The sequence below is a fragment of the Platalea leucorodia genome (genome assembly GCF_965183815.1).
Source record: "Platalea leucorodia genome assembly, chromosome: 3".
Classification (NCBI taxonomy): Eukaryota; Metazoa; Chordata; class Aves; order Pelecaniformes; family Threskiornithidae; genus Platalea; species Platalea leucorodia.
The window spans coordinates 77,091,113-77,118,012 of record NC_138825.1 but is presented as its reverse complement, the minus strand read 5'-3'; the positions used below and the strand labels follow the sequence as shown (position 1 = coordinate 77,118,012).

The window sequence follows — 26,900 nt, the reverse complement described above, 5'->3', positions numbered from 1 at the left end:
ACAAACTGTGCAGTTAATATCACTACAGCTTGTTTTAAAGTTTGTGGTACAAGTTATTTGCTGTCCCTTGTCTGCAGATTAATAAACTGTCCTTGTTCAAACTCTTTCACTGAAAAGCCTCCAGTTAGAGGTAGAAAAAAAAAAAACAAATCAGGATGCAAGCCAGCCAAGAAAAACAAAGGAAATATATTTAGAGGCTGTAGGACTGAGCACACATCAACTGCCTGGTAAATGCTATAATTACAGTTGATTCCAAAATGCATTTCTCTTCAAAGACTAAGGAGGAAATGTGCAAACATGTACAGGTTTAATTATTACTATATTTATTCTTTGTTGTTGTTTAAAATATCCTGCTGAATTTAACACGATGATAAAAATAAAAAAGCAAGAACATAAAATAAAAGCTAAAGAGATGGGTATTGATTACACCCTCCACTATCTGTAATTTGAGAAGGGGGGGGGTTGGCATCAATATTGAAGAGTTTATAACAAATATTAACAGCTGTGAAGGACAAGCATGGAAGGCGACGTCTGGAATTATCAGCTCCAGCTACTCATTTATTTCTTGCAAGAGATTCTGCCCAAATAGCAAGAGCAGCAGAAGAGACATCAGTGAACATGGGGTTGCACTAATGCACCACCCTGAGTGACAGTGACTGAGGCATAGGCATACGTGTGCTCCCATTGAGTTTGCTATAGGAAGGGTATAATCTCTGGCAGAAAAGCAGGGCTGACAAAATGCCGTCCTGGTTTTGGCTGGGATAGGGTTAATTTTCTTCCTAGTAGCTGGGATAGTGCTGTGTTTTGGCTTTAGGATGAGAACAATGTTGATAACACACTGATGTTTTAGTTGTTGCTAAGCACTGCTTACACCAGTCCAGGACTTTTCAGCTTCCCATGCTCTGCCCGGTGCACAAGAAGCTGGGAGGGGGCACAGCCAGGACAGCTGACCCAGACTGGCCAAAGGGCTGTGCCACACCGTATGGTGTCATGCTCAGTATATAACCTAGGGGAGTTGGCTGGGAGCGGGGGGACAGGCTGGGCATTGGTTCATGGGTGGTGAGCAATTGCATTGTGCATCACTTGCTTTAATTATTACTATTATTATTATTATTATTATTATTATTATTACTGCTACTACTACTACTATTTTACTTTATTTTATTTCAGTTATTAAACTGTTCTTATCTCAACCCACGAGTTTTCTCACTTTTACTCTTCGGATTTTCTCCCCCATCCCACCGGGGAGGGGGGAGTGAGCGAGAGGCCGTGTGGTGCTTAGTTGCTGGCTGGGGTTAAACCACGACAAGTGCAGAAAATAAAGTCTTAAACCATGACAACTGTTTGCTTCGGTGGATAAGATCAATAGTATGGGTTATTTTATTGTTGAAACGTGGCAGTAAAGAAATATGCCCAGTTTTACTTCAGGAAGATTGGAATGAACCCACAGATTTACCTGAAGCTGTGTAACTCTTCTACAACACCTGAAATATATTCTCTTGAAGTCATGTAGCTGTGTCCTAGTATACATAAATCCATACTCATGCAAAGCTGCTGCAAAAATGCTTAAATACAGTAAGAAATTCCTGAAAATAATTTAAGCTCAGAATAATTGCGTCAAGGGACATGAAAAAAGATGCGGGGCTATAATTTTCAGCTAGACACTACAAGCAAGAGTTAACACGTAAATTGTTATGTGTACCTTCAACAGACGTTTTCAGCATTGAACTTAGCTTCCTAACTCACTTAAATACATTTGTTAAATTTACCCAAAGTCTCCTTCTCCATTTACTTCCACTCTCATTAAGACACGTGTAAGTACCTTGCTCATTACTGGAACCATTTTTTCCTTTTAAACACAAACAATATTATAAATTTGAATATGTTCAGTCCTGAAGCAATCCCAATTACTTCAATGTCCCGCTGAGGCTACAAAAATTGCAATTATTGAAATGCACATTTATTTATATAGAGTAGAACAGAACAGAACCGAACAGAATAGAACAGAACAGAACAGAACAGAATAGACTATTTCAGTTGGAAGGGACCTACAACGATCATTTAGTCCAACGGCCTGACCAATTCAGGACTGACCAAAAGTTAAAGCATGTTATTAAGGGCATTGTCCAAATGCCTCTTAAACACTGACAGGCTTGGGGCATCGACCACCTCTCTAGGAAGCCTGATCCGGTGTCTGACCACCCTCTTGCTAAAGAAATGCTTCCTAATGGCCAGCTTAAACCTCCCCTGGCACAGCTTTGAACCATTCCCATATGATCTGATATATGAGACATCAAAAGAGCATGACTGGGGTTCTGGAGTATTTTTCTGAGTTTTCATTTTTATACCATAACTGCTATATAAAAAACCCCCGAACTGTGAACATATCATTCATTTATATTTTTGTAAAGACATATCACATGGGAGAAAAGCTGCAGTCAATGTGCTGATGGCAGATGTCAGGCTAAGAGCAGCATGACTGAAGTGTTTTGGTGAGTCAGTATTTGATTATTGAAATAAATGTAGGCGTAGGAAAACATGATTTTCTGTGAACAAGGACTTAACACGTGTTAAGAGCACAAGTGTATATATGACATTATTACTTCTATCATTAATAATTATTGTTTTGATGTAGTCAGATCAGAATGAGTTAGATATTCAAAACTAAGATGAACTTAATAGAGTATCTGTGTAGAACCCTTTATATTTAATACTTTAGAACTCATTCACTTTGGAGAAGAGCTATGTGTTTTATTAGAAACTATAAAAAGTTATAAGGTAGAATTTTTAAGTTTGCATGTGATTTAAAGAACCCTACAAAGCTAAAGTATTTTTTTCAGAGAGTAGGTGAAATGTTACCTAATTAAAAATTAAAAGCATGTTATCATATCAGTCTATATCTTATACTACCTTTACAACTTGGGCCTTGTTATAGATAGGTAAAATAAATGCCAGACTGGATAATGAAAGAAAGTGTACCTGAGGCATATTGACAATACAGAACTTACTTAAGCTTGGCCATAATATTTTTCTACAGAAACCAGTATGTTATGTTTGAAAGGAAGATAGTAATGGCAGTCTAGGCTCTCACTGCTCAGAGAAAAAAAAAAAAAAAGAGGGGGATTTCATGTGCTTCAATTTTTAATTTCAGCTCCAGGCCTTAGGTTATAATTTAGGCTATGATGGAGAAACCTTAAGATCCCATAGCAGAGGAAGAAAATACTCTAAAGTCCCCAACCTAGCTCCTAACGTAGAGACAGATACTTGTGCGTGGTACTTCATCTTGACAGCAGATCCAAATCAGACAGCAACATTCTTCTAAGAAAGTAGGCAGTGATTAAAGAAGGCAAAAGGGAAAGTACAACCCTGCCGCTTTTTTGACTGCTGAGGTTCAAAAACGTTGAAACTAACTGGAATTATTTCTAAACTTTGACCCAGCTGACAGAATTGTCTGAGATGCAAAAATCCAGCCTATTTGTGACAGTTGGCCTGCCCCCAAAATACCACTCCTCGCAGATTATTCACTGCTGCCCAGGACAATTCTATTTTCATTGCTGGAAACAAAGTATAGCACAATTCTGATACAAAAGCAGAATCTTTACAGGAAATAAAGAGTGGCTAAACAAAAATAATATGTGGTTCTGTCAATACAGAAAGAAGCAAAGTAAGAAAGTCTTTACCCAAAATGTTTTATTAATATTGTTATTAGAGGGGAAACCTCATGTAATACACATAATTCCATTATTTTTTATGTTGTCATGTTATTAAAGGCTAATCTCCATAAGCACAAAGGAGGGGAGGAACAATGACAGGTGGGGGAACCCCAATAACCTAATCAGAACAAACATAACCTTGACTTGGTTCCCCTCAGGATCATTAAAAGAGGATGATGAAGGCATTGTCTGGCTGTGAGATCTATTGAGATGAGTCAAGCAGAGAGGCTCTCCCTGGCTGAGGGGAATTACTGCCGACAGGGTATGAGGTTCATTAGGGATGCCAGGAAAAGCAGTTTGGGATTGTGAGAGACTTATAATATTATGAGGCATTTCTGAGAAGGACCAAAGGCAAGCAGAAGGAAGGATCAAAGTGGATTGGGGAGGAACAAGCATGGATAATAGAGTAAGAAGCGGATGAAAGGGGAAATGGGAATACATGCTCAGACTCATTACTGCATGGTCCCGGGGACATGAAGCTGCAGCAGCCTCACCTCTACTGGGCTACTGGATTCAGCAATTCATAAGGTATGTTGCTACCAGATTCAGCAATTCTTAATGCAGGTTAAGAGAGCCACTCCTGAAATAATTTCCATTCCTCTTTAATTGCTTCAGGCTGAGCTTCTTGGAGGAAGAACAGAAAATCAGACAGTTTGCGATTTTCTTATTTGCGATTTTCTTATTAGGTATTGGCTAAGTTCTAGCAACGTTTTCTAACTTGTGAGGGGATACGGATTTTGTGATGAGTAGGAAGTTTCAATACAGTTAATAACCCACTTTTAGAAAAGTTACTAGAGGAGATAGAGAGTCCTGTCCTTTGGATTTATTGAAAACCGTAACTGTGCTGGCTGATGTAATACACATCTCTATTCTCTAACATCCATTGAGAATGACATATAGAAATGAGTGCATGAATCAGTAAAGGAAGCAAAGGTAGTAATGTAAAATTATTTTTCTAGATGCTGAATGTAAAAAGGAAATAAAAACTGTAAAATCTGCATAAAGACCAAATTACTAAATGATTTGAAACACATAATTAGATAAAATAGAAGTCAAATGATACACAGTTTCACCTTTCTCCTCAGCAGCCTCTAGAGATTGATCTTCCTCTGATGTCAGTATTTCTTGCATTTCTCTTCTGTAAGTAAAAGATTATTCATCTTAAGACTTATATAAATACTACTGAAGCAAGCTTCAGATATATTAAATGCAAAGTAAAGTTGTGGAAATATACTGTTGGGAACTGAAATATAATTTGGGTTGTACAAAATAAAAATCAAATATATTTTATCATCTAAAATGTTATTGTCTCATTGTATCAAATGGCTGGACTAATGAAAGGCTAATGAAAATGCATTTAGCAAGAGAATCTTGTGCCACCATATTTACTGATCTAAATGAGATATTTCTCAAAGATAACAAATATTTGATTATTTCCTGTACATCACAACTAGTCTTAGTGTACTGTTTTAGTACATTTGTGTTGATAAATGCACTGATACCTCTAACACAAAGTAAGGTTAGAATTTTCTTGTGCTCATTTTATACATTCAGATAGCTGGAATATTTTACCTTACTTCTTCTTCTTCTTTCTTTTGTAATGCTTCTTCTTCTTTCTTTTGTAATGCTTCATCTGTTAGTCTTTTCAAAATCTTAGAATTAATTTCATCTCTATTTGCTAAGTATGTTCTGCGTAGTATACAGACTCCTGCAGTACAATTACACAATAGTAATGAGTTTTATGCATCTGTATAAAACTAAAGTTGAGTTAGGAAAATTATTTAATAAATTACAGATAAATTTCCTACTTCTTTGTATAGCCAAGAAAAGGCTATACCTTTTGTATACCACTGAAATGTTATTATACTGTGCTTTCTAAGGTTTTAGAGCTCTGTTTTCAGTTTCAAGCACCTAATAAACTGAGTCTGGGATATGGGAAAGTTATGATGAAGGCTGTAAGGGGAGACAGCACTGAAAGGATTTATCTTACATTTCCGTATATCACGCATTACTCTGGCATTTGTTTTGTTTGTATGTGTGTGAAGAAAACTATGAAGAAACAAATGAAGAACATTCGAATAAAAATATGAAGAATGTACATACCTATAGTACTACATCTGGTTGACAGAAATGAAGAATATGCTGTTCCTACTAGGAACTCTACTGACTTATTTACTTTGGCAAATAGATTTGTGATGGATGGCTGTGTGGCTGAAATCCATTTCCATCAGTGGAGTTATGCCAGTTTAGACTAGTTTAGGGAATAGCTCACAAAGTAATGACTCAAAATGCTATGAAAATGTAGCCTCCACTACTACATTATTATTTAAGCAACAGGAATTAGTGGGAATCAAATAAAGAGTTAACACAATTGCCCAAATGGAAAAAAAAAAAAAAAAAAAAGAACAAAATGAAACAAGATAGCTAAATTCAAGGAAACATACCCATAAGCAAAAAGCTACACTTTTAGCCAAAGCCTATAGCGGACATTATGATCTTGTCTCTTTCACCTCACTTTAATCATACTTGTTCCTTCCGTCTCTCACCTGATCACTATCATCAACTAACATAAAATGTATTTTTATCTAAATTTGAACTGTGAGAAACATGTTACTTAACTGTTAGGAACATTGGTGTTTATTTGAAACAGATTACAATTTTGTGTGAACAGTTTATATTTTAAACCAATACTCTCAATTAAATGTATTTGTGAAAAAGGGAGGGTGAGTGAAGGGAATTTTTTTAAAGTGTAGTTTGTAAACTCATCTTTAGATAGTTTCGTCTTGGTATTCTTCTACAAAAAAGTTGTGAGAGTTTTCAGTGGCTTTGCCTGGTGGCCCAGGCATGCACTTTCCCATCTTTGTGTTTTCTCGCAGTATTATGAAAAGCAGCAATGCCAAAGAGCATTAACTTACTTCATTATTCAGAGTCCAAATGACATTGAACTGAAGTGAAGCAGCTTTAATTACAGAATATCATATGCAGAACATCCACAAGAATCACAATTACTATAGTATAACTAATCATTCTTTCTTCCTTGGGTACCAGCACATGTGTTTCTCACTCAAAGGATTCAATATTGTTTCATCTGATGAAGCATTTTAGTATTACTTGATCAAATTGAGCAAGTGACCTATAAGCCTTTAGAATAATGGATAATAAATTAGCAAAGTCCTAAGTGGCTGACCCGAGAATATGTGCTACTGGTATTAACCAGTAATAAGCTAGTTTGCTAATGGAGCAGGTTTGTAGGTAGCTCAGCTGATTCTGGTTGAAAGAACAATGTTCTTGCTATGTCCTGTTCTAATGCAACTGGAAGTCTGTTAAGAAAATCTCTATGTCAGTATTATATTTCACTTCGATCTGTCATGATAGGCTACAAACAGTATGACTTGTATTCAATTTGCGCATGACTTGTTTCAAACTGAGACAGTAAAAATATATGCTTTATCATTTAAAGTATGTTAATTCATTTCCTCCCACCAGTGAATGAAACTTTGAAGAAAAATAAATTGTCATCGATTCATATGAAAGCCCGATACAGCTCCAGGGATAAAATGAGGGTATAGACTCATTATCATCCCAAATACATTAAAAATGGGAATGGTGGATTTCCTTCCAAGCCTGAAATCTACTTATAAATAGGGCCAAATGGGTTGTAATTAAGAAACCTGTCTTTTTTATATGTGATATAAAGACTATAACCGTGTTAGTTCTAACAGAGGTACCATCACGGTTGTGAGCACAAAATTTAAGTTTCATGAAGGACCTCTCTGACTTCTAGGAAAGGCTTATGCTTATGTTTTAAAGAACCTGCCATCTGTCAGTCTAGAGAAACAGAAGATGATTGCATAGAAGAGACGGCTACCAAGAGTATAAAATAGATCGTTCAGATTAGAACAAGTAGTTGAGAGCTAGGTTTTGAGAACTAGTGGGAATGGCAGAAAGGTGTACATTGCAGGAAGGAAGCACATAATTTGAAAGCCCTAGAGAGGTCTTCATCTGAAAACCTCTGCTATGCACTCCCAAGTTCTTCCTTTCCTGAAAGAAAAAAATGGGGCAGTTACTGTTCACCAGTTTTCAACATGGTTCCCATGAAGAATTATCTATTCCCAAAGTATCTGATCTAGAATAAAGCCTTTCAGGGATGTTGAGACAACCTTTTCTTTTACCCAATTAGTTCACTAATTTGTTAAATTCTGAAAAGTGAAGAGAAAGTTAATATAATCCTGAAAGCATCTCTCCTACCTCAGCCCTCTCCCTGCAGAAAAGGCTAGAGCTTGACTCCTGCTGCTTGTTATTTAGTACACTGTATTAACATTACATTACTGCATGCCAGCTACACGAATAAGGTGCTTTTTGTGGTTGTAAGAAAGGACAATGCACTGTGTCCCAGAAACTAGGTTCATGAACATCTCAATGTACTTGAAATGTCTGAGAAGCAAAGATGAGGCATGGAAATGCAACGTGTCCTTAAGTTCTTTCTGGAAGTATCTGAGATGAGGTCTTCTTGAATGATAGGAACAGCAAATACGATTTTCTGACAAACACTGGATCTAGAACTTTCTCATAGAAATGTTCAGTCTGTATTTAGTCTGTATACAAGCTCCAGCCACACTGGTAGACTTTTAGTTAAGATGTTTAAGGTGTTAAAAAATTTCACAAAGCTATGTAACCAAGTAGTTTAGGTGCTGTAGCTGAGTTGTGAGGATGCTGAGCTGATCAGATGACATGCTTCTGAAAAGCTTTTTTCTTTTTTTAAATATGAAATCTGTTCTGAGTAAACTGTGTAATCTTGATTTGCTCAGGTTGATTTTTATACTCAGGGACAAGGGTTTGAAAAGCTCTCTGGACTGATTCTAATGTTGGGCAGTTACTGAGCTTTCTTGAACTAAGTATGAATAGACCTTTCATTCCTGTCTTGAAGGGAAGTTTCTACTATTGAAAGACCTTTTGATAATAGACTGGGTTGAACAGGTAATGGTCAAACATTATCACAGGGCAATGAAACTTGTAGTGTGGTATGAATCAAGCAGGCATAATCCATTAAGACATGATTTGGCAGGCAAAACTTTTAACAGTGTATGAATCTGTTCAGTTTCTCCTGCCTGGTACCAACCTTCCTTCCTGCTTGAAATAATAAAGTAAAAATCCCTTCCTCTGAATTCATGGGTACTAAGCTATTGTATCAATCTGGATAAGTTGCTCAACTTTTTTTGACCCCAGGATGGGGAACAGGATACACCTGCATACAGGTATTTCTCCCCTCCACACCCCCCCCTTCCCCCCCCCAACCAGAGAAAGTTCATACCTATAACCTGATTTTGCAAGTGGGGAAACCAATGCGCAGGCAGGGAAATTTGACTAAGAGCCACATTGAAAGCTGGTTGCCAGCCAGACACAGAATACAGAAGTCTGAAACTGCAAGAGTCCAGCGGTGTTTACTGCTGATTGTAAATAGGAGGAAATTGTAAATAGGATTATAAATAGGAGGAATTTTCTTTACTGCTTTTGTAAAGCATTCCTATTTTCAATTCTGTGTAATTCCCTTAATCCAAATTGTAAGAAATTTGGGGTACTGTTGTTGATTCACTGGATTCTTCCTTCTCTGGACCCCTGAAACTTTATAAATGGAACACAACTACTAGTTTTTCTTGTAAGTGTGCTTTATATACAGGTATCAACACAAAAAAAAGAAAAGATTAAGTTTCATTAGTGTGCATTTACTAACCATCTTTTTCTGTATCCTTCAGACAGACAACAGTGTCAGGTAAAAGTCCTTTTTCTGATAACGCTGACCAATGATCTACTGACAGAGGGTAGTTATCCACTACCCATCCTCCTTTTTCTGGAGCACCAGGAAACCTGTCTTTGTTCTTCTTCATAAGCTGTTATAAAATTTCAGGTTCAGTAACATGAAAAGACTAAGATAGTCTGTGAGCTGTTCAGAAAGACTGCACAATACAAAATGATTTTCTGAATGTTATGATTTTTCCCTATTGTCATTTCATTTCAATAAAAAGTAAGGCATTTATAACTTTATATGTCTGAAAGAAATAAAAACATTTTAAACAAAAAGAGATTCATGTGCCAGTGATTTTTTTAAGGTTGCCTATAAAGAATTTAGATTCCAGTTTCAATAGTTACAAACCAGTGAACAAATCTAAAACAATTCAAGATTCTTGGATAAACCTTCATATACAATTCTTTTCAAACACTTGTATCTGGTGTTGAGCTCTTTAATAGTGACTAAGAGTATAAAAATAGGGCAAGCATACAGTGATACTTCCCTCAAACAATTTTCGCAGCCTTTAACAAAGCCCAGGTACTTTGCAAGGCAGAAATAATTTGTGTGTGTGTATATATATATACCATATATATACACTACTATATATATACACTATATATATACACTATATATATAGGACTACTATATATATATATTATATATATATACTACTATATATATATATACACTATATATTATATATATTATTATATATTATAATATATAATATATATTATATATTATTAATATATATATTATATATATACTACTATATATATAGATATATATACTACTATATATATATAGTAGTATAGTAGTATATACTATAGTAGTATATAGATATATATACTACTATACTACTATATATATATAGTAGTATATATATCTATATAGTAGTATATATAGTAGTAGTATATATATATATACCACTATATATAGTATATAGTAGTATATTTATCTATATATATATATAGTAGTCCTCAATAGATTTGTCTTTCATGATCTTGCTCAGTCTCTCCTCAATCCTATGTAAGCTTTCAGGCTATGTGATATAAACTAAACTGATCTTTCAAGTGGAAAAATTAAGAACATATATCGATAATGTATAAACTGTTACAGGTTGCTCTTAGAAAAAAAGTGCTTTGCTATACAGTACTTGTAGTTTTACCTCTGCAATAGCGCTCTCCAGTACTTCGGCATATATTTCAGGTGACAGTGTAACTTCGGAGACTGATGCACTTTTTATGGCTTCTTCTACCATCGCTTGAACTTCTGGGTGGTCAGCAGTTACCTCTGCCATTCCTAACAATATAGATCTTTTAAAGCACTTCACAAAAATTCTGAAATACTAATCTCCTCTGGTCGGGAATAACTGCTAGGCAATTAAATACAGCCACTTCATAATTACAGTGCAGCAGCCATTTTAAGCAATATTACGCAATCATACTGAGAAAGAATAAAATAACAGTTCTTCTGAATGCAGTTCTAGAGGGTATTTCATAAAGGTAAGTTTTAAGATATTGGTTTGCTCTCTCATTACAAAAAACCCCCTTTTTAACTGTACAGTATTTTCTACGACTAAGTGAAATATTGTTTCAATATGAATGGAATGACATTTGTGTACTAGAACAATCATGCACCTGCAGCACCTGAGAATTTCCTTTGATTGATTTCTCTTTGACTCCTAAATCAAAAGGTTGACCAGATTAATTTAAAAATCAATACAAATCATAGATCAAGGTAGTATATTGTCAACAATCAAGAAGGCTGCATTCCCTAAGATGCACAAAACGTTCATGTTGGATCCATATTTTGTTATTAATTGCTGACACAACGGACTGTAATTGTTTGAAATTTTTTAAGGATCACTCAGAGTTAGTTCACAGTTTACATACTAATTTGATAAAACTTGGTGAAGAACTGTTTTAAGAAACTGCAATATCTACTATGTGAAGAGTATAACTTGGAAAAAATGCCATATTTACTTTCTGTAATTATGACAAGATTTTTCACTGATTGTGTTGATACTTTTTACACACACAAATTTACACATTATCAGGTTATTCTTGCCAAGTTACAAGCTCCCTGGGAAAGGGACAATATCTTCCTAAGTGTTTCCATTCTGCAAAAAAACTCAACTCAACCCAAAACCAAACAGACTTTATAGTTATCATAGCTAAAGATATTATATTCTACTTCTTCAGTTCAAGAAATAGATTTTTCTTTATTTTGCTCTTCAATATATTTTGCTGGTATAGAATGTTATAAATTAAAGGAAGAATATAATTGAAAGAACAAATGTTTTTCTTTAAAAAGACAAAGAAATTTGTAAAAACTACCTCACAATCCACATTTATTTAATTTCCATTTTAGAGCCTTATAAATATATTTCATTAATGTCCATTAATTGGATCTACCTAATAATCTATCTTCCTTGGTTGAGACGAAATGACAGTCTGTTCTGTATGAAAAAAATACTACTATTTGTAAACCAGGTCAGGCTTACAAACATATTTCATTTGTTTAAGTATATTTCAACAGGTTAATTAAAACTTAGCATACTTTTAAGTTTCTCATATTCAAGTGGCAAAAACTCCCACTCCTGAATTCAGATCCTCTCTTCCCTTTTTTTTTGTGTGTGTGAATTAACACCTATTCTCCTTATCTATTAAAAATTTCTGAAACAGTCTTATGCTATAAAAAGATATGTAAGTGAAAATACCAAACTTTTCATCAAAATACATGCTTAGCTCCTACAAAGGTCAGTGGGAGTCTTTTCCCCCTGTACACTAACGTGGTATTAATGCGTTAATATCTTTCAATGACAAAATTAACCACCTCATTTTAGGTTTCTCAAAACAACAGTATCAGCAATAAGGAAAAAATATAAAATAGTCCTCCAACTGCAAATGAGGAAAAAAAATATTATCTTTCACTTTTTAATTTGCATGACACATTGAAGGCATGGAACGACATGCTTAAAATAGCTAAGATTTACTTCTTGCTTTTTTGGATGATGGCAGATTTTATAGCAGTCCCCTCTTCCAAGTTTATTCTCTCTCTGGTTTTAGTGATTTCTTCAGAATTATCTGCTTCTCTGACACTACTATGTTCTTGCAAGTCTCCTATAGTTATGAAATCGTATTAAATTCACAGAAAACTAGATCAGTAGAAACCCCTTTTATACAAATACTTCACCACAAAATCCATCTGACTAAACCAGCTACATGTCAGCATTCTTTATATCTGCAGCCTCCCAATCTGTGGAATCCCCCAACACGCCTCCTAGGAACCGCAAGCACTTCTACAGCCCTCGTGAAGGCCAGACTAGTACCCATCAGCCTGTGAGACACATGGCTCTCTAGAAGTACCAGGTTTTATATGCCTGTTTCTCCTCTTAAAAGAGATCAGAAATATGACAAAAGCCAGAAAAGAGTTAAAAAATACACAAGTCCTGAACACTTCTTCAGTTCAACAGATTTAATACCCTCCCCTGTTTTCCCCCCAAACAGAACAATGTGGTTCTGTTTGAGCCGGATGTCATCTGAGCACATTAACAGACTGGGACACTCTGAGCACGTATATGTTACCTTTTTCGTTTGAATCAGAAGAGCATGTTTTAAGTGAATCTCCTGATCCTCCCCATGCTTTGGTACACATGGCAAAGCAGTCTTGGAACAAGCAAACTAATTGATTCCTTCCAGACGCACTATGCTGAAAACCATTAAGTGTTCAGCCCATGAGATCACAATACAGCTAGTCTGAAAGTCCTCTGTGCATGACATGGATATTGAGTCCTTAGCACCAACTGCTTCAGTCTCCTGACCTACTCTGACAGTAGACAGAAACTCTGTGGCCTTCAGTGGATTTTCACAGCCTTTGTCTATCCCTGAACTGGACTTGGGAGCACTCAGGACAGTCAGGGGGCCGTTTACCTAATTAAACTGATATATATATAGATATATAGATATATATCTATATATTTTGCATAATTTTTAGCAATTCTCTGTAATTCTCTCAAAAGGCAGAATTTATGAGGTAATTAACTAATTTTGTTAGGAACAGGAAATACTTTCTGGGATAGTTACCTCTAGATCTAGATTCAAGCTTCCAAAAATATTTAATTTCCCTTTCTGAAGCTTTCTTACTTTCTATGACAATTTACATCCTTCATCTGTTTGTAGTTCTGTTTTGCAATAAAATTGCTTGAGCTCTCTAAGGTTATTAATTAAGATTAAGTTCTTATTAATCCTAATAGGATTTCACATACCTGTCCTCAAAAGTATTTACATAGCCAGGAATCTGGAACATAACACTGTTTAATGGTTTTAAGTTTGGTGTCATAGTTCATCATTATTCTTACTGCAACGCCAATGGTTTTCGTACCACTGTCAGCCTCTTATGTTTTGCAGCACCAGGTGAATACACTGACTTCTTGTTAGATATGTATCTATCCACGAGTAAGTCAAATACAGCGATTCCTTGCTTAGTTGAATAAGGCTAAATGGCCTGATTGTCCATTTGAACCATAACCAGAGCTAACTGGAAAATGCAGTACCAATTCAATGAAAAATTTTCATTTCAAAAGAAATAATTTTGAACCCCCCCCCCCCAAAAATTTTCTGCAAAAAGAAAATCCAATTTTTTTTTAAAAGATGTTAAAAGAACATGTCATTTTCACCTTTTCAAAATATTTTCTGAATTCATCAAGCTGCAAAAACCTGGGCAGCTTAAGAAGTCTAAATGTGACCAGAGCTGGAGAGTCTTGTGAAGGTGCCATCTGAGACAGTACACTTGGAAGGCTGCTCCAAAGTGGAAAATCTGTAGATTGTGAGTTCACATCAGCCTAGCTGACAATCTGCTTTTGTGAAACAAATTTCAGTTTTGCAGAGATCTAACTTGTCAGAAAGTCATTCAGATGGGAAGTTTCCAACCAGTATCAGTCAGAACCAATTTCTTCTTTCAGAAAGAGCTCAGAAAACTCTTTCTTACATATTTGTGGCCCTCAACTTCAGAGGATTTATATATAAGATCAAAAATACTGAATTCTACTCAGCTATTCCCTTCACTGCATGTTCTTTTAGTTCATATTTAATGCACAACAATAACAACTTCTGTAATATTTTATAAGTTGAATTGCTGACAGCAATTTCTTCAGTTAAATAACCTAAAGCAAATAAGATAGCTTCAAAGACCATGGAACACCTTATTCACCTGGTTCTGTTGACTGTTTTTCTAATCCCAACCTATTTTTCACTGCTGTTATAGCCTTTTCTACTGTATCCCTTTGCACTTGCTCAATGTTTTCTTTTCTTGATTCTTCCACATGGGGTTGAATGAGTTTGTCCATATCAAGAACCTAGTGAAATGATTTGAAAAAATAAAAATATCACAGAAGAGAAATATAGCATCTGATTCAACTTCTATACAATGAAATTAATTTGGAAAAGCTCTGCAAATTTCAGAAAAATTTGCATATCATTCAAGTGCAGGTTTTTTGGTGGAAAAATAATTTCTAATTTGCATTTACATTTCGTTAACTTAGATACAAAAGTTATTCATAATGTTCTTATGCTAAGACAGATAACTGACACAAATATTTGTCTTACATAGAGGGTAAATAAAAATATTTTTGAAATTTAGATACTTTTATGCAAATGAATTTCACTAAATTACTATGATTCCTCTGTAATCCATATGTTTGCAACGTGTATGTTAGTAACAAGAGGAATAAGAATGTGCTTAACTGAGTCCTAAGCCTCAGCTGATAGCCTTGTTACATAAGACTTTTATAAACCTACCTTTCCTTTATATTTGTGTGCAATAAGGTTACAAATAGTTGTTCTTCCAGAGAATGGAGGACCAAATACTAGTACTTTACAAGGAGGAAGTGGCATTGGTGGTAACAGGTATGGCCGTGGATTCAACATAAATGTTTTCAATGCCTCTGGGGATGACAGTACGTACATTTTACCTAGAAAACTTAAAACAGAAGAGAAGCTAACAGATATAGTCAGTTATCTTATAAAATAGAAATAAAAATTAAGTGTCAAATTCCGCTAACCTGACAGCCAAGTCTGGGTTTCCCATTACAAGATCACCTTCCTTTAGAGCCACAGGACATGCTTGTCCCCACCTGCTTCTACACCATCGATATCTGTGTGCTATTAGTTTGTAAGATGACAGAACCCGGAAAAGTTCATCCTGTTTATTAAAACAGCAATAACAGCATATGTAATTTTTGTCTGAAGCTACATACGCCTTGTTCTTAGCCTTTTTTGAAATATTTTGTTGGAAAATAAGCAAACCTAAAAATAAAACCACATTACGCTTTTTAGAATCTTTAAAAAAATTTACATATTTCAGAAGTGTAGAACACTTTTAAGGAGAATCTATTTAGTTTTTCAATTTTATTTAATAAAAATAATTCTTGTAGGCTTCATTTATTATTTTCATAAGTTTAAAACAATAAAGAGGTACAAATCAGCCATTTATTGAAGACAACAGAAAATGGCCAAGACTGCTTCTAAAGGGGATGAAGAAAGGGCCACAATCCATGTGGGGGAATAGCAAGGCCAAAATATCTCTTTTAGGCATGCAGAAATGTCATGTGATAGGAGTAAGTTTAATAGACTTTTTACAGAAGGTAGGTAGTGAGTGAATCCTAAAGTTTATGGTGACTCTAAATTATTCAGAATAGTACAGACAAGTGCTGGCTGTGAAGAACTGCAGCAGGACCTTCAGCATCTAGGAAGCTGGGCATTAAAATAGCAGTTTTACACAGAAAATTATGAGTTGTCATTGACTCTCACTACTCAGGAATATATCTTGGAGTCATAATACATACTTCCATGAAAACATCTGGTCGATGCCCAAGAGCAGTCAGAAAACCAACCTGAACGTTAGGGATGTTTAGCAAAGAGTGAATAGAAGATAAAGGTTTATTTTTTTGTATTGTATAAATCCTGCCCTCATCTTTACTGCTATGTGCATTCTGCTACCCTAATCTCAAAAATTTTGCAGCAGAATTGGAAAAGTTTCAGAAAAATGTAATATGACTGATCAATCACACAAAAAGATTTTCATGTAAGAAAGAATAAGATTAAGTAGACTGGAACTCTTCAGTCCAGGAACAAGACAGCTACATAAGAACACGACAGAAGTCTGAAATCATGAGTTATTAGAGGGCAGATACAGAGAACAGAACTATTTCCTGACTTTTGCATATCAACAACTAGAGGATACTGAGCTAAAAGGTGGCAGGTTCAACACAAAGGGAAATAATTCTGTATATAATGTCCAGTTAAGCTGCAGAAATCCTTGCCCCAGATACTGTCTGTGGATGCTAAAAGCTTACACACAGACTAACACAAACACACAAACTAACTAAATAATCAATACAGATGACCTCTAACACAGAAAGTCCTTCACTTGTGAATTTGTCAGGGACTGAGAAAACAGAAAAGTCAAGAGGGTGGTGTTTCTCTGAAAATGTATAGTGGGGTCTCCCAGTTATAGTACCATTCACATATGCAAAGAAATAGGAAAGATGACTGCAAGTGAATAGAGGTGAAGACATTTATGCAGAGACTTCTGTTTTTCAGTTTTATTTGGAAGGGACACAAATTATAATTGTCATGATTCAGCAAAATTCAGCACTAACTTGTCATGTTTCTAATTAATTACATGGAATACAACATATGTGATTTCAGGTGTGCAGGATGTTGCTGAATTTGTATTAGCATGCTGTTTCTCATTCAGGAAAAGAGTAAAGACTGAGCTAAGAGCTGCTGAGATTGTTATTCTTTGGCTAAAGTTTCTTTATTTTCTTGGAAGGAATTCATTCTTCCTCTAGAACTAAAACAAATATTTTGTTCAAAATTTATTATAATAATCTAACTTTTTTTTTTTTTTAATGGCAGACATCTTTCTTTTCATCCTCTTTTAAGTGGATTTCAGTCACAGAATTATCTTAAATTCACATTTCTGGAAAATCAAGGCTCAAAAAATGCCCTTATTGCATGGTAAAACAAACTGGTTGCTGTGAAACAAAGATGTTATAATATAAGCTTACAGAAGAAAATAAAAAATATTTTTATAATTATTACAGTCAATCACATTTTAGAGAAGCACACTTACATTTCCCAGTCCCTCCAGCATTTCTTCTTGCTGACTTTGAAGTCTAGTTATAGGAGCTCCATTTCGAACACCCAGAGATTGAAGTCGAACTACCACTGACTGAAGAGAAAATAACTCTTGATTTAGTACCAATCAAAACTGCTTTTGTCATCTGAAAGGACCCCCAAAGTAATTTTAAAATTGTAACTTATTATTTATATAATGGCTACATATACATTAAGGCCCGGTTTCTAACGTGGAGTCATGCTAGTTATTGAGCTGAGTTTTAACAAGCTACTTGGTAGATACAGGCAGTGCAAAATGCTGAATCACAGCCTTTGTATCTCCTCATTATGCTGTGAATCCCAAGCCTTCTAAAGAAATAGGCTGTGAAGGATTCTTTCCCACAAAGCAGTGGAAGTATTCAGATGAGCTCCAATCTGAAAAGGAGGGAAGTCTCTTTAGGAGATCAGCTTATGCACACTTGGAAGTAATACAACTTTGGGCAATTTATTTAAAAAGATACTTAAACCAGATGTCTGCCAATGAGAATCAGATGATATTAAATTTAATTGAAGTATTTCCTGAACGTAATCTTGCTTGAATGGAAGTGTTCTTGAAATTAAAAAGCAAATTCTATGTTTGGACTAGTTTCATAATAGGTCTTTGCCTTACTTATAGCTAAAATTGTTGGAATCACTACACAACTTGATTGCCTTTACTATAAATTTTATGTTGTAATGTTCACAAGCAGATCATAAATGAGGAAATTTTATGTTCCAACTCTGCAAAATTAGTGTTTTTTTTTCCCATAGGACTACTCTTGGTAGTAAAGTTACGCATAAATTGAAATAATACTTATAGAATTATAATTGATTCAATTTGTTTCAAACAACAGAGGGGAAACTGCAGGAGCAGCTCACTTCCTACATTGTCAAAGACAATCTCTCACATAATTTTCTACCCCATACTTTAGGTTCTGATTTGCAGCAACTCCTATTTCTGAGCCAGAGGATAAGATTATTTATTTTCAAATTTTATCACTTTAGTTTTTTAACAGGGAGAATGAGTTGCTATGTTATGAGCTAACAATCTAGACACAAGTACTCAGCAGAATTGTTAAAAGAATGAAGTGTCTTCTATTATACTGTAAAACAACATCAAAGTTCATTAAAATTCTGTCATTATGTTAAGACACCAGCACAAAATAAGCCAATTCTGTAAATACATCATAGTAAAAATGTTTTAATTTCTCATGTTGATAATGATATTTTACACTAATACACAAAATAAAGCGCTAAAAACAGATGGATACAATGCAAAAGAGTTCATAGCCTGCCTGAAAATATTCTCATGTCATATATATGTAAGCCTGGGGTGGTGCAGTGAATCTTATAATTGTTTTAATAGAGCAACAAAAGCAAGCATTTCAAAGGTCATGTTTTCTAATAGTAATTAACTGAGTTTTAAACACAACTTAAAATTTTGCCAACACCTTAATAAAGAAAACAATCCACAGAATTGAGAAATTATTTTCTAGTGGAGGTTAACTAAGTTGGTGCATAGCTTACTTACTACAAAGAGATCATCTGGTTGCTGATTTCCATCCAGTTCAATAAGATATTGACAATCCTGTTCAGCCATCAAGTCCTGTTTAAGAACAAAGACATACTCATCAATTGAGTATAGTTAACCACATAATGACATTGAAACTCATTCTGTTCCTATACATATCAAAGGCTGGACTCCTTGTGGACTTCAGCAAAACCAAGATTCATTGTACTGATGACTTATAAAATCTTCTGGAGAGAAATTTTTATTTGGTGATGGATAAATACAGAGAGAATTCCAAAATTGGAGTTACAATGGGTTCAGAAAGCAGATCAGATATCCTAGCTCAAATGCGAGAGCTACAAAGAACCAAGATACAGTAATGTTTTGCATATGAACTCAGCTTCTAATTGTCTAACTATCTTAATTCTCTGTTGCAAAATGGTGACAATATCAATTAACAGATTTCTTAGAAATACCAGCCATGAGACCAATGTTTTCATTTTGGTCCTGTCTCAATTTCTGTAAAATTTGAACAATATATTTGATTTTTCTTATTTTCAATTTTCCCATTAGAAAATAAGATATTAGGCTAAAATAGATATCCCACATCCATTGTTAATGTCTCTGTCTGAGGACTGAGAACACTCACTCCATTCCTGACAGATGTTGGTCTAATCCCAGCCCTGAAAAAGCCTAGTGAAGGTGACTTTACAACTTTGCAGGTAATCTATTCCAGTTCTTCACTACACTTATGGTCAGAGTTCCTTTCCTTGCATCTAGTCTAATTCTTCTATACTATAAATTATTTGTCCTATCTTTGGTAGAAATAGATAATAACTAATTACTTCTTTCTAATACTCTTCTACAGAGAAGATAATAGTCTGTGTTTCTCTTATATACAATGGTCTTATTAGTACATCCATAATATTTGCTTTTGTGCAATAGCAACACATTTATTGACTCAGTTTATGACTAATTAAAACCCCACAGATTGCAGATTGTCTGTAGTGCTGAGGTCTAGCCAATTATTTCACATTGTAGCTGTTCATTAGTTTTCCTCCCTAACTGTAGTATTTCACACTTATTTCTACTCAATTTCATCCTAACAACTTATCAAGAAATCGAAGTCTGTTCTCCAAAGTTCTTTCTGCCTATCCCAGTTCAGTGCAAACTGCACATCTTATAAGTTTTTTTTTTTTCAATTTCATCATCTCAACCTCCACCTGGGCCCATGATAGACTTCTATGCTCTTTTAATGTATTAGTGGACCACTGAGCATGTTCACTAATACATTCATCATTAGTGAAGCCTAAGCAAGACCTACCAACTAGTGCATGTGTTGAAAGTGTTGAAATTTGGTGTACATCCTAAAGTAATTTAATCTAAACAACTTTCCATTAATTTGCTTACAAGAAATCCACATAAGATTGTATAATGATTAAAGATATCACTTTTTGTTTTCCCCTTCACAGTAGTAACAAGTTTCTTACTCTAGGAAAGAACATTATACCAGTTTTACACAATTTGATCTATAGGTTTATCTAATCCATAGGGAAATTGAATGGCATAAATAAACACCAATTGTCAAGTGTGCAGCAAACATGAGGCTTTTGCAGTTGCTTGTATCAGGAGATTAAAAAAAAAAAAAGAAAAAAGAAAAGAATTAATTATTGCTTTGGACCCATTCTGGGTTTTTTTTGGGGAAAAAAAAAGATACATAGTAAATCTAACTTTCCTGAACACAACAAGGAAAGAAAAAAACAATGTCACAGCTGCAGAAATGAAATAGGTGATAAAGCAAACTGATGGACTAATTGTTGTGTATATAAATCTGCAGGCAATTAAGTAGGTGAGGAAGGGAATCTATTGGAGTGGAAGGCAATGGATGCAAAGAGCAGATTTCTTACGGGATTGCATGCTAGAATGGACTCTGGTAATGGTGATGATACACTGGGCTCTTCAAATACTTCACTTCCTAGATTTAGGAAGCATCTGTGTTGGTAGGTATGGTTTCACTTTTAAAACTCAAAGTGGATTACTTGATCTTGACTCCAGAGTAGAAACAACACCTACAGATGACAACTTTGTATCACTGATTTCAGTATGAATTTCAGAACTTGGGGATATGTTGTAGCATGCTTTCTGCCCACCTCCATACAATAAATCTCAAACTAAAAAAAAAAAAAATGAAAACAGTGCAAGATATTTAAAAAAAATCTTTTGTTATGCATAATCATATTATTTTGCTTTTTCTTACTTCTAAAGGGTGAAGCATTATATCCTTATACATTCCAACTCTTTCTTCTGCATTTTCAAGAATATCTTCAGGCCTCTGCACTAATTGATGCAAAAATTCTGACATCATAAGTGGATCTTCTGCAGTCTGCAGAATGAAAAGTTAAATATTTCAAGATACAGAAATAATGTACTAAACTTATTTTTGTCTTTACTCAAAAGGTAGCTTTCCAGAGTATTGCAATGAGTATTAGTCCAGTGATTGCTGACCATGATCCTGTCCTGATGAAGTGTAGTTTCTGCAAGTTGAGAGGCATGTGCCTAGAATTTGCATTGATAAATCTCTGGCCAGCATTATAAACCAGAAAAATTCAAAATTAATTCAAAATTAACACCTTCATGGAAAAAAAAGAAAATCCATTTGTAGTAGTCTAACACCAAAACCAGAAAACAAGATAGTATCCTGCAAATACTAGTAAAACTTGCTACAATAAACAGAAATTAAAAACGCTTTTATTTGCTTAGACCAAGAAACAGACAACATAGAGTCACCATTCTCCTGATACACCCTTTTAACTTATGGCAAGAAACGGTTCAGTGACTTCTGAGTTAGAGACTGAATCCAGGTTAAGCTATACAATAATCACCATTTGCTGTCATTTAAACCTACCATTGAAGTACTATCCCACATCTCTTAAAGCAGAACAGAAACTGAATTAAGATTAAAGTTGAGAAAATTAATTCATAATGTAGTATGGTGATATTTTAGAATATCAGAATTTGTTCTGCTTAGTCTAGGGTACATTGTAATACTTTGCACTGTTTAGAAATTAGCAATATTTACCTCTTCTTCTTCCTGCTCTTCATCTTCTTCTTCATCCTCTTCTTCATACTGATCTTTCTCTTTCTTATGCTTTTCAATAATGTTAGGATCCCACTGGTTCCTCTGATACACCTGCCCTGAATCAGGGTGTTGCCTTTGTCCTGATATTCTTTGGCATAAGTCATAATCTGAACACTAGCAAGGAATAATTAAAAGCAAATAATGTGTTTACTGTACTGCTATAATAATAGTATTTTCCCTGAAACTGCAGAATGGGGGGTAGGAGCCTGTTTGGCAAATAGTTGGATTCATAAACTACTTCTCCAATAATGTTCTGGGTAAACACAGAATTTTTGAAAGCAGCAAATATTAAAGAAAGACTTAAACACCTGCATAGATTTTCCCCATCGGCATTTTACGTTCCGTATCAGGACTGTAGCCACTACTTGAGCACATTTTACCATGCAAGTTATACCTTGTAGTATAACAAGTGTAGGTGTAGTTTATGGATAAAAGTATTTTGCAGACAGGCTTGTTATTGCTCTTGCAATTAATGGCAAAGTGGTTTGGACTTGAGCAAGATTAAGTCAATTTTACTAGGTGCCTCGGACCTCTCAGAGCTCTACTGTTACCCAAAAGCATAGTGCCATTGTGTCAGAGGCTAAAGGAGTTCAGCAGTTTGGAGCTCTGGAAGAGTAAGCAATGGTCTTTCCATAAAAAGTCCTGCAGACACAAATTTAGTTTAACATTAAACCCAGATGAATCTGGATGTGGTCGTGGTGGTAAAACTATTAATATTTAAGATTTGAGAGGTCTGCCTAAGAAGTTTATCCTAACTAAAACGTTCCTAACTAAACATCCTACCCAGAACATTAACCCTAACAAAAACATTTCTTTAAACTGAAAGCTAACAGCCTGTGACTGTTTCCACCTCCCCACTTCTGAGCTAAGGTAATACTGGGTGTGCCACTCCTATAGGCTCCACCCAGAGCCTTCTTTCTACATTGTCACATCATGTACTGTTTGACCCCTTAGAACTGCGGCTGTTAGCAAGCTGCTTAAGGGGTCCATCCATTCCAGGGATGAATACCTGACTTTGTTAAGATTGAAAGGATTGTTTTTCCTTATCTTTTTCTTTCTTTTTTTTTTTTTTTTTCTGAAACAAAAAGCTGGTTGGGTCTCTGCAATCACTTAGCAGAGAACAGGGGAGCAGAGGGGGAGATGCTGTCTGAATGTCTGCTCACCATGATCATGGTTAATATAAAGCTTCTATCTGATCTGTCCTAAATTGCACTTGCATTAATACACACTTGCTGTCCCCAGATCTCCAACAGGTCTTAAGATGGGTATCTTAAAATTCTACTATGGAATTGGGGGTGGGGCACAACAAATAATAAATAATCATTCTTCCTTTCTAAATCACTAACACCTACCCTTCAAACACGTATGAAAAACCTGAGATAACAAGAAAATATTGTAGTTGTTTAGGTCAAATTGTAACAGAAATGGAGAATTGATTTCTACAGAAAATACAGAGCTTTTGAGATCACATTGCTAGCCACAGGCACACTACACTCATTTCCTGAGGTATCCCTTGAAGTATTACAGTACCTCAGGATATTTCTATATTTCTACAGTGAGTCCTACAGCTGACATGACTGCTATATGATGTAGCACATTTTGAAATAGGGAAGGAGAAATTTGATCAGATATGGTTCTTTTTTCAAAGATGCATCTTCTGTCCTTTTTCTTGGAGAGACAAAATTTCTCTAAATTGGTCTGCTAATAACAGTATTTTATTATTCCCAGAGTTATCTAGAATCTCCCTTCTTCCTTTCTTTTCGATATAATGAAAATGGTTACAGTTCTGACATATCTGTGAAAACAGCTTGAACCCACTGAAATCAAAGGCAAAATTATTCATTTGGCTTTGGGGCAAGGATTTTTAATGAGCATTCAGTCTCAGTCTTCTTCCCGGAGGAGAAGATAATGTAACTACCTGAAGTCAAGAATTCTGTTTTATTTCTAGTATAGTTAGTATCACTCTTTTATTTGTACTGTTGCACATGAAACTGTACAACATATATTCTCAAGAACTGGGATTTCTCACTATCTGGTATTAGAACAAAGACTGACTTTCTGTAACTGAAATCAAAACTGCCAGAAAAGCAGCAGAAAAATATGTTTCTCTGATGTTTTAAGATCTTTCCATGAGCATAGAAAAAAAGGTTTGAAGTAGGCATTCACCAATTTTCATTATGCGTAGTCAAACAAATTAAGTCTCAAAAATATGGAATGTAAAGAACCTTGTCATTAAAACAAACATGGACTTAAAGCTGGCAAAGTGATAGACTAGGTCCATGCACTGAAGCTTAGCATCTGACAAACCACATAGATATGACAACTAGAATCAAAATCCCAATGAGAATGGAGCACAGCACCAGATTGTTTGGCTGATTATTCAGAGTTGCCTTGGCAGCTCATTCTGCACATTCAGAGTAAAAGATGGAGACAATCTAGTTGATAATAAATAAAATATTGCAAGAGGAAGGGCCTGAACCCTTGTTCATCATTATACGTACCGTTACTTAGTCTGCATGGAGTCTGGCAAAGTTTGGTGTGGGCCAGCTAGTATTCTCCCTGGAGAACAGCTGGGCACAATCTGGAGAGCAGCACAGGCCTAGGGCCTTTCCCAGCGGGCAGTTTGGACACGGCCACCCCATTCTGACTAACAAGACAGTTTAGCTGTATTCTGCCAAACCAGTTGGTCTGATGTCTGAAGAGTCGCTCTTGCCTTGTTTTATTTACTGCTATGGACGTAGCCAGCAAGTCCACTCTTTTAAGTTACATTGAGAAAGTCCTCTTAATCCTACACTAACAATAATTTATGTTTCCCTGGTTATATCAGAGTCGCTTTTGTATGGTATGTCACATTACTGGTATGTCACATTACTACTCATGAAGAGATGGAGATTCATAAACGAGATGGATTAATAATGACTAAGAAGCAGTTTCACAATTAGTGAGTAAAAAATAAAACAATTTGCTTTCTAACTTCCATATGTGAAAAGTTTCTTCCTGAAATGCCTTAATGGCAGATGTACATGTATCCAAAATCCCATAATAATCATGTTATTCAAAGTTTTCTCGTCTTGAAAACCTGTATCTTCTAATCGGTAGAGGTGCAACGACTGTAACTGCTACTGAAGTTTTAGGAAATGTTCATTATTTTACGTAAGCAATGCTTATAATGGAACAAACTAGTGTAATTCCATTCCAACATAAAAGAGAACAATTTATTATTCCTCAATAAATACTATACTCAAATGCACAGGGGAAAATATTATCTTTTGACTTATGCAGCATATGAGTCTACTAATAATTAGGAAAATGACTAGCAAGTTACTGAAGATTACATTACCTTAATGTTAATCAGGAAATCTGGTTTTAATTTTAGAGTCTTTATTTTCTCTATTTGCTGTGAAACAGTCATGTATTCCTCTGAGAGAGAAGGAAATCCACTGAGAACATAACCTGCCGAATACATTTTATAAAAGATTTCTTTTAGAAGGTTATGTCAAATATAGGACTAGTTATCTCCTTTAAACAATACATCTATTTAGTGGTACAATTTTAAACCATGTACGTGACATAACACTATTAAAAAAAATGTGCACCCATGTCTACTTCAGATGAAATACAGACAAAAAAGCATGTTGTGTTCAACTTGACATAGAACTCTCAAAGTCTGGTAACTCAGTTAAGAAATATAAGAAATATGTAGACATTAAAGGTCATACTCAGACCACCTTCTTCATGTGCCTAGCTCAGACACTGTACTGCCTAAAAAGTAACAAGCTTTTAGTGACCTTTTTTGCCACTAAAAGACTTACTTTGTAAAAGGCACTGCAAAAAGTAGCCACTCTATGATACAAAGCATTTAAACTAGGAATCTAGGCTTCTTATACAACCTTTAAAGGTCTTTGCTTCTATGGACAATAAAGTGAGCCTGAACAACTCTCTGGGATACATGTGCTCCTGGATGTTAAATCCTCTCAAAAGGAGGCACTATGCACACAGTATGCATACTGAGGCACCTAACTTGGTTAGCATCCATTCACTCAGTATTCACAATGCTGAGTCCTATTTGGCAAACAGACACCGACTATATATGACAAGCGTGGTGGTAATAATACCTTTTCCCTAGTATTACAGTGCTCAGCCCAAGAGATGAACTCGTGGCTTCAAGCTCCTAGGAAAGAACTGTAACTACCAATGGCTTCATGCAGTGCAGTAAGAACTACTGTAGAGCAAGGAACTCAATATTCACGAGGCCAGAATGAGAGACTAAACAAGAATCAGGTGGATTTTTTTAGCCTAATAATGAGAATATTCCCTTGCAGAAATGGTGCATGCTCCAAATGCTTAGAATTTTATGTGATAACATTTAAATGCAAGTCTATGCAGCACAAAAACATAGCAGCAGTCTTTGCAAGAGGTATTAGGACTGAAGACTCCTCCTTCTTTGGGGAGCTACTATCCATAGATGCAAAATTTATAGAAGAGTATATTTGTTTTCTCTTCAGGAAAGCAGGTGCAGACTCTAGCAAGATCTGCAGCACTAGTCTTAACAGCCTCAATTAACATAATCTTTCCTCAAAAAGAAGAA

At 35.2% G+C, this 26,900-nt stretch overlaps 1 protein-coding gene across 1 annotated transcript in view; it reads right to left on the bottom strand.

The window, feature by feature from the left end:
- Positions 1-26,900, bottom strand: part of AK9 (adenylate kinase 9) — a gene marked incomplete at its 3' end in the record, with an annotated part of 74,925 nt that overhangs the window by 40,500 nt on the left and 7,525 nt on the right. The window contains 13 exon segments of the mRNA XM_082306335.1: positions 4,782-4,851; positions 5,286-5,421; positions 9,445-9,601; positions 10,670-10,803; positions 12,507-12,626; positions 14,716-14,860; positions 15,303-15,483; positions 15,566-15,705; positions 17,641-17,739; positions 19,195-19,269; positions 21,431-21,556; positions 22,253-22,426; positions 25,653-25,765. Of these exon segments, the coding sequence (XP_082162461.1) occupies positions 4,782-4,851; positions 5,286-5,421; positions 9,445-9,601; positions 10,670-10,803; positions 12,507-12,626; positions 14,716-14,860; positions 15,303-15,483; positions 15,566-15,705; positions 17,641-17,739; positions 19,195-19,269; positions 21,431-21,556; positions 22,253-22,426; positions 25,653-25,765 (1,670 nt within the window).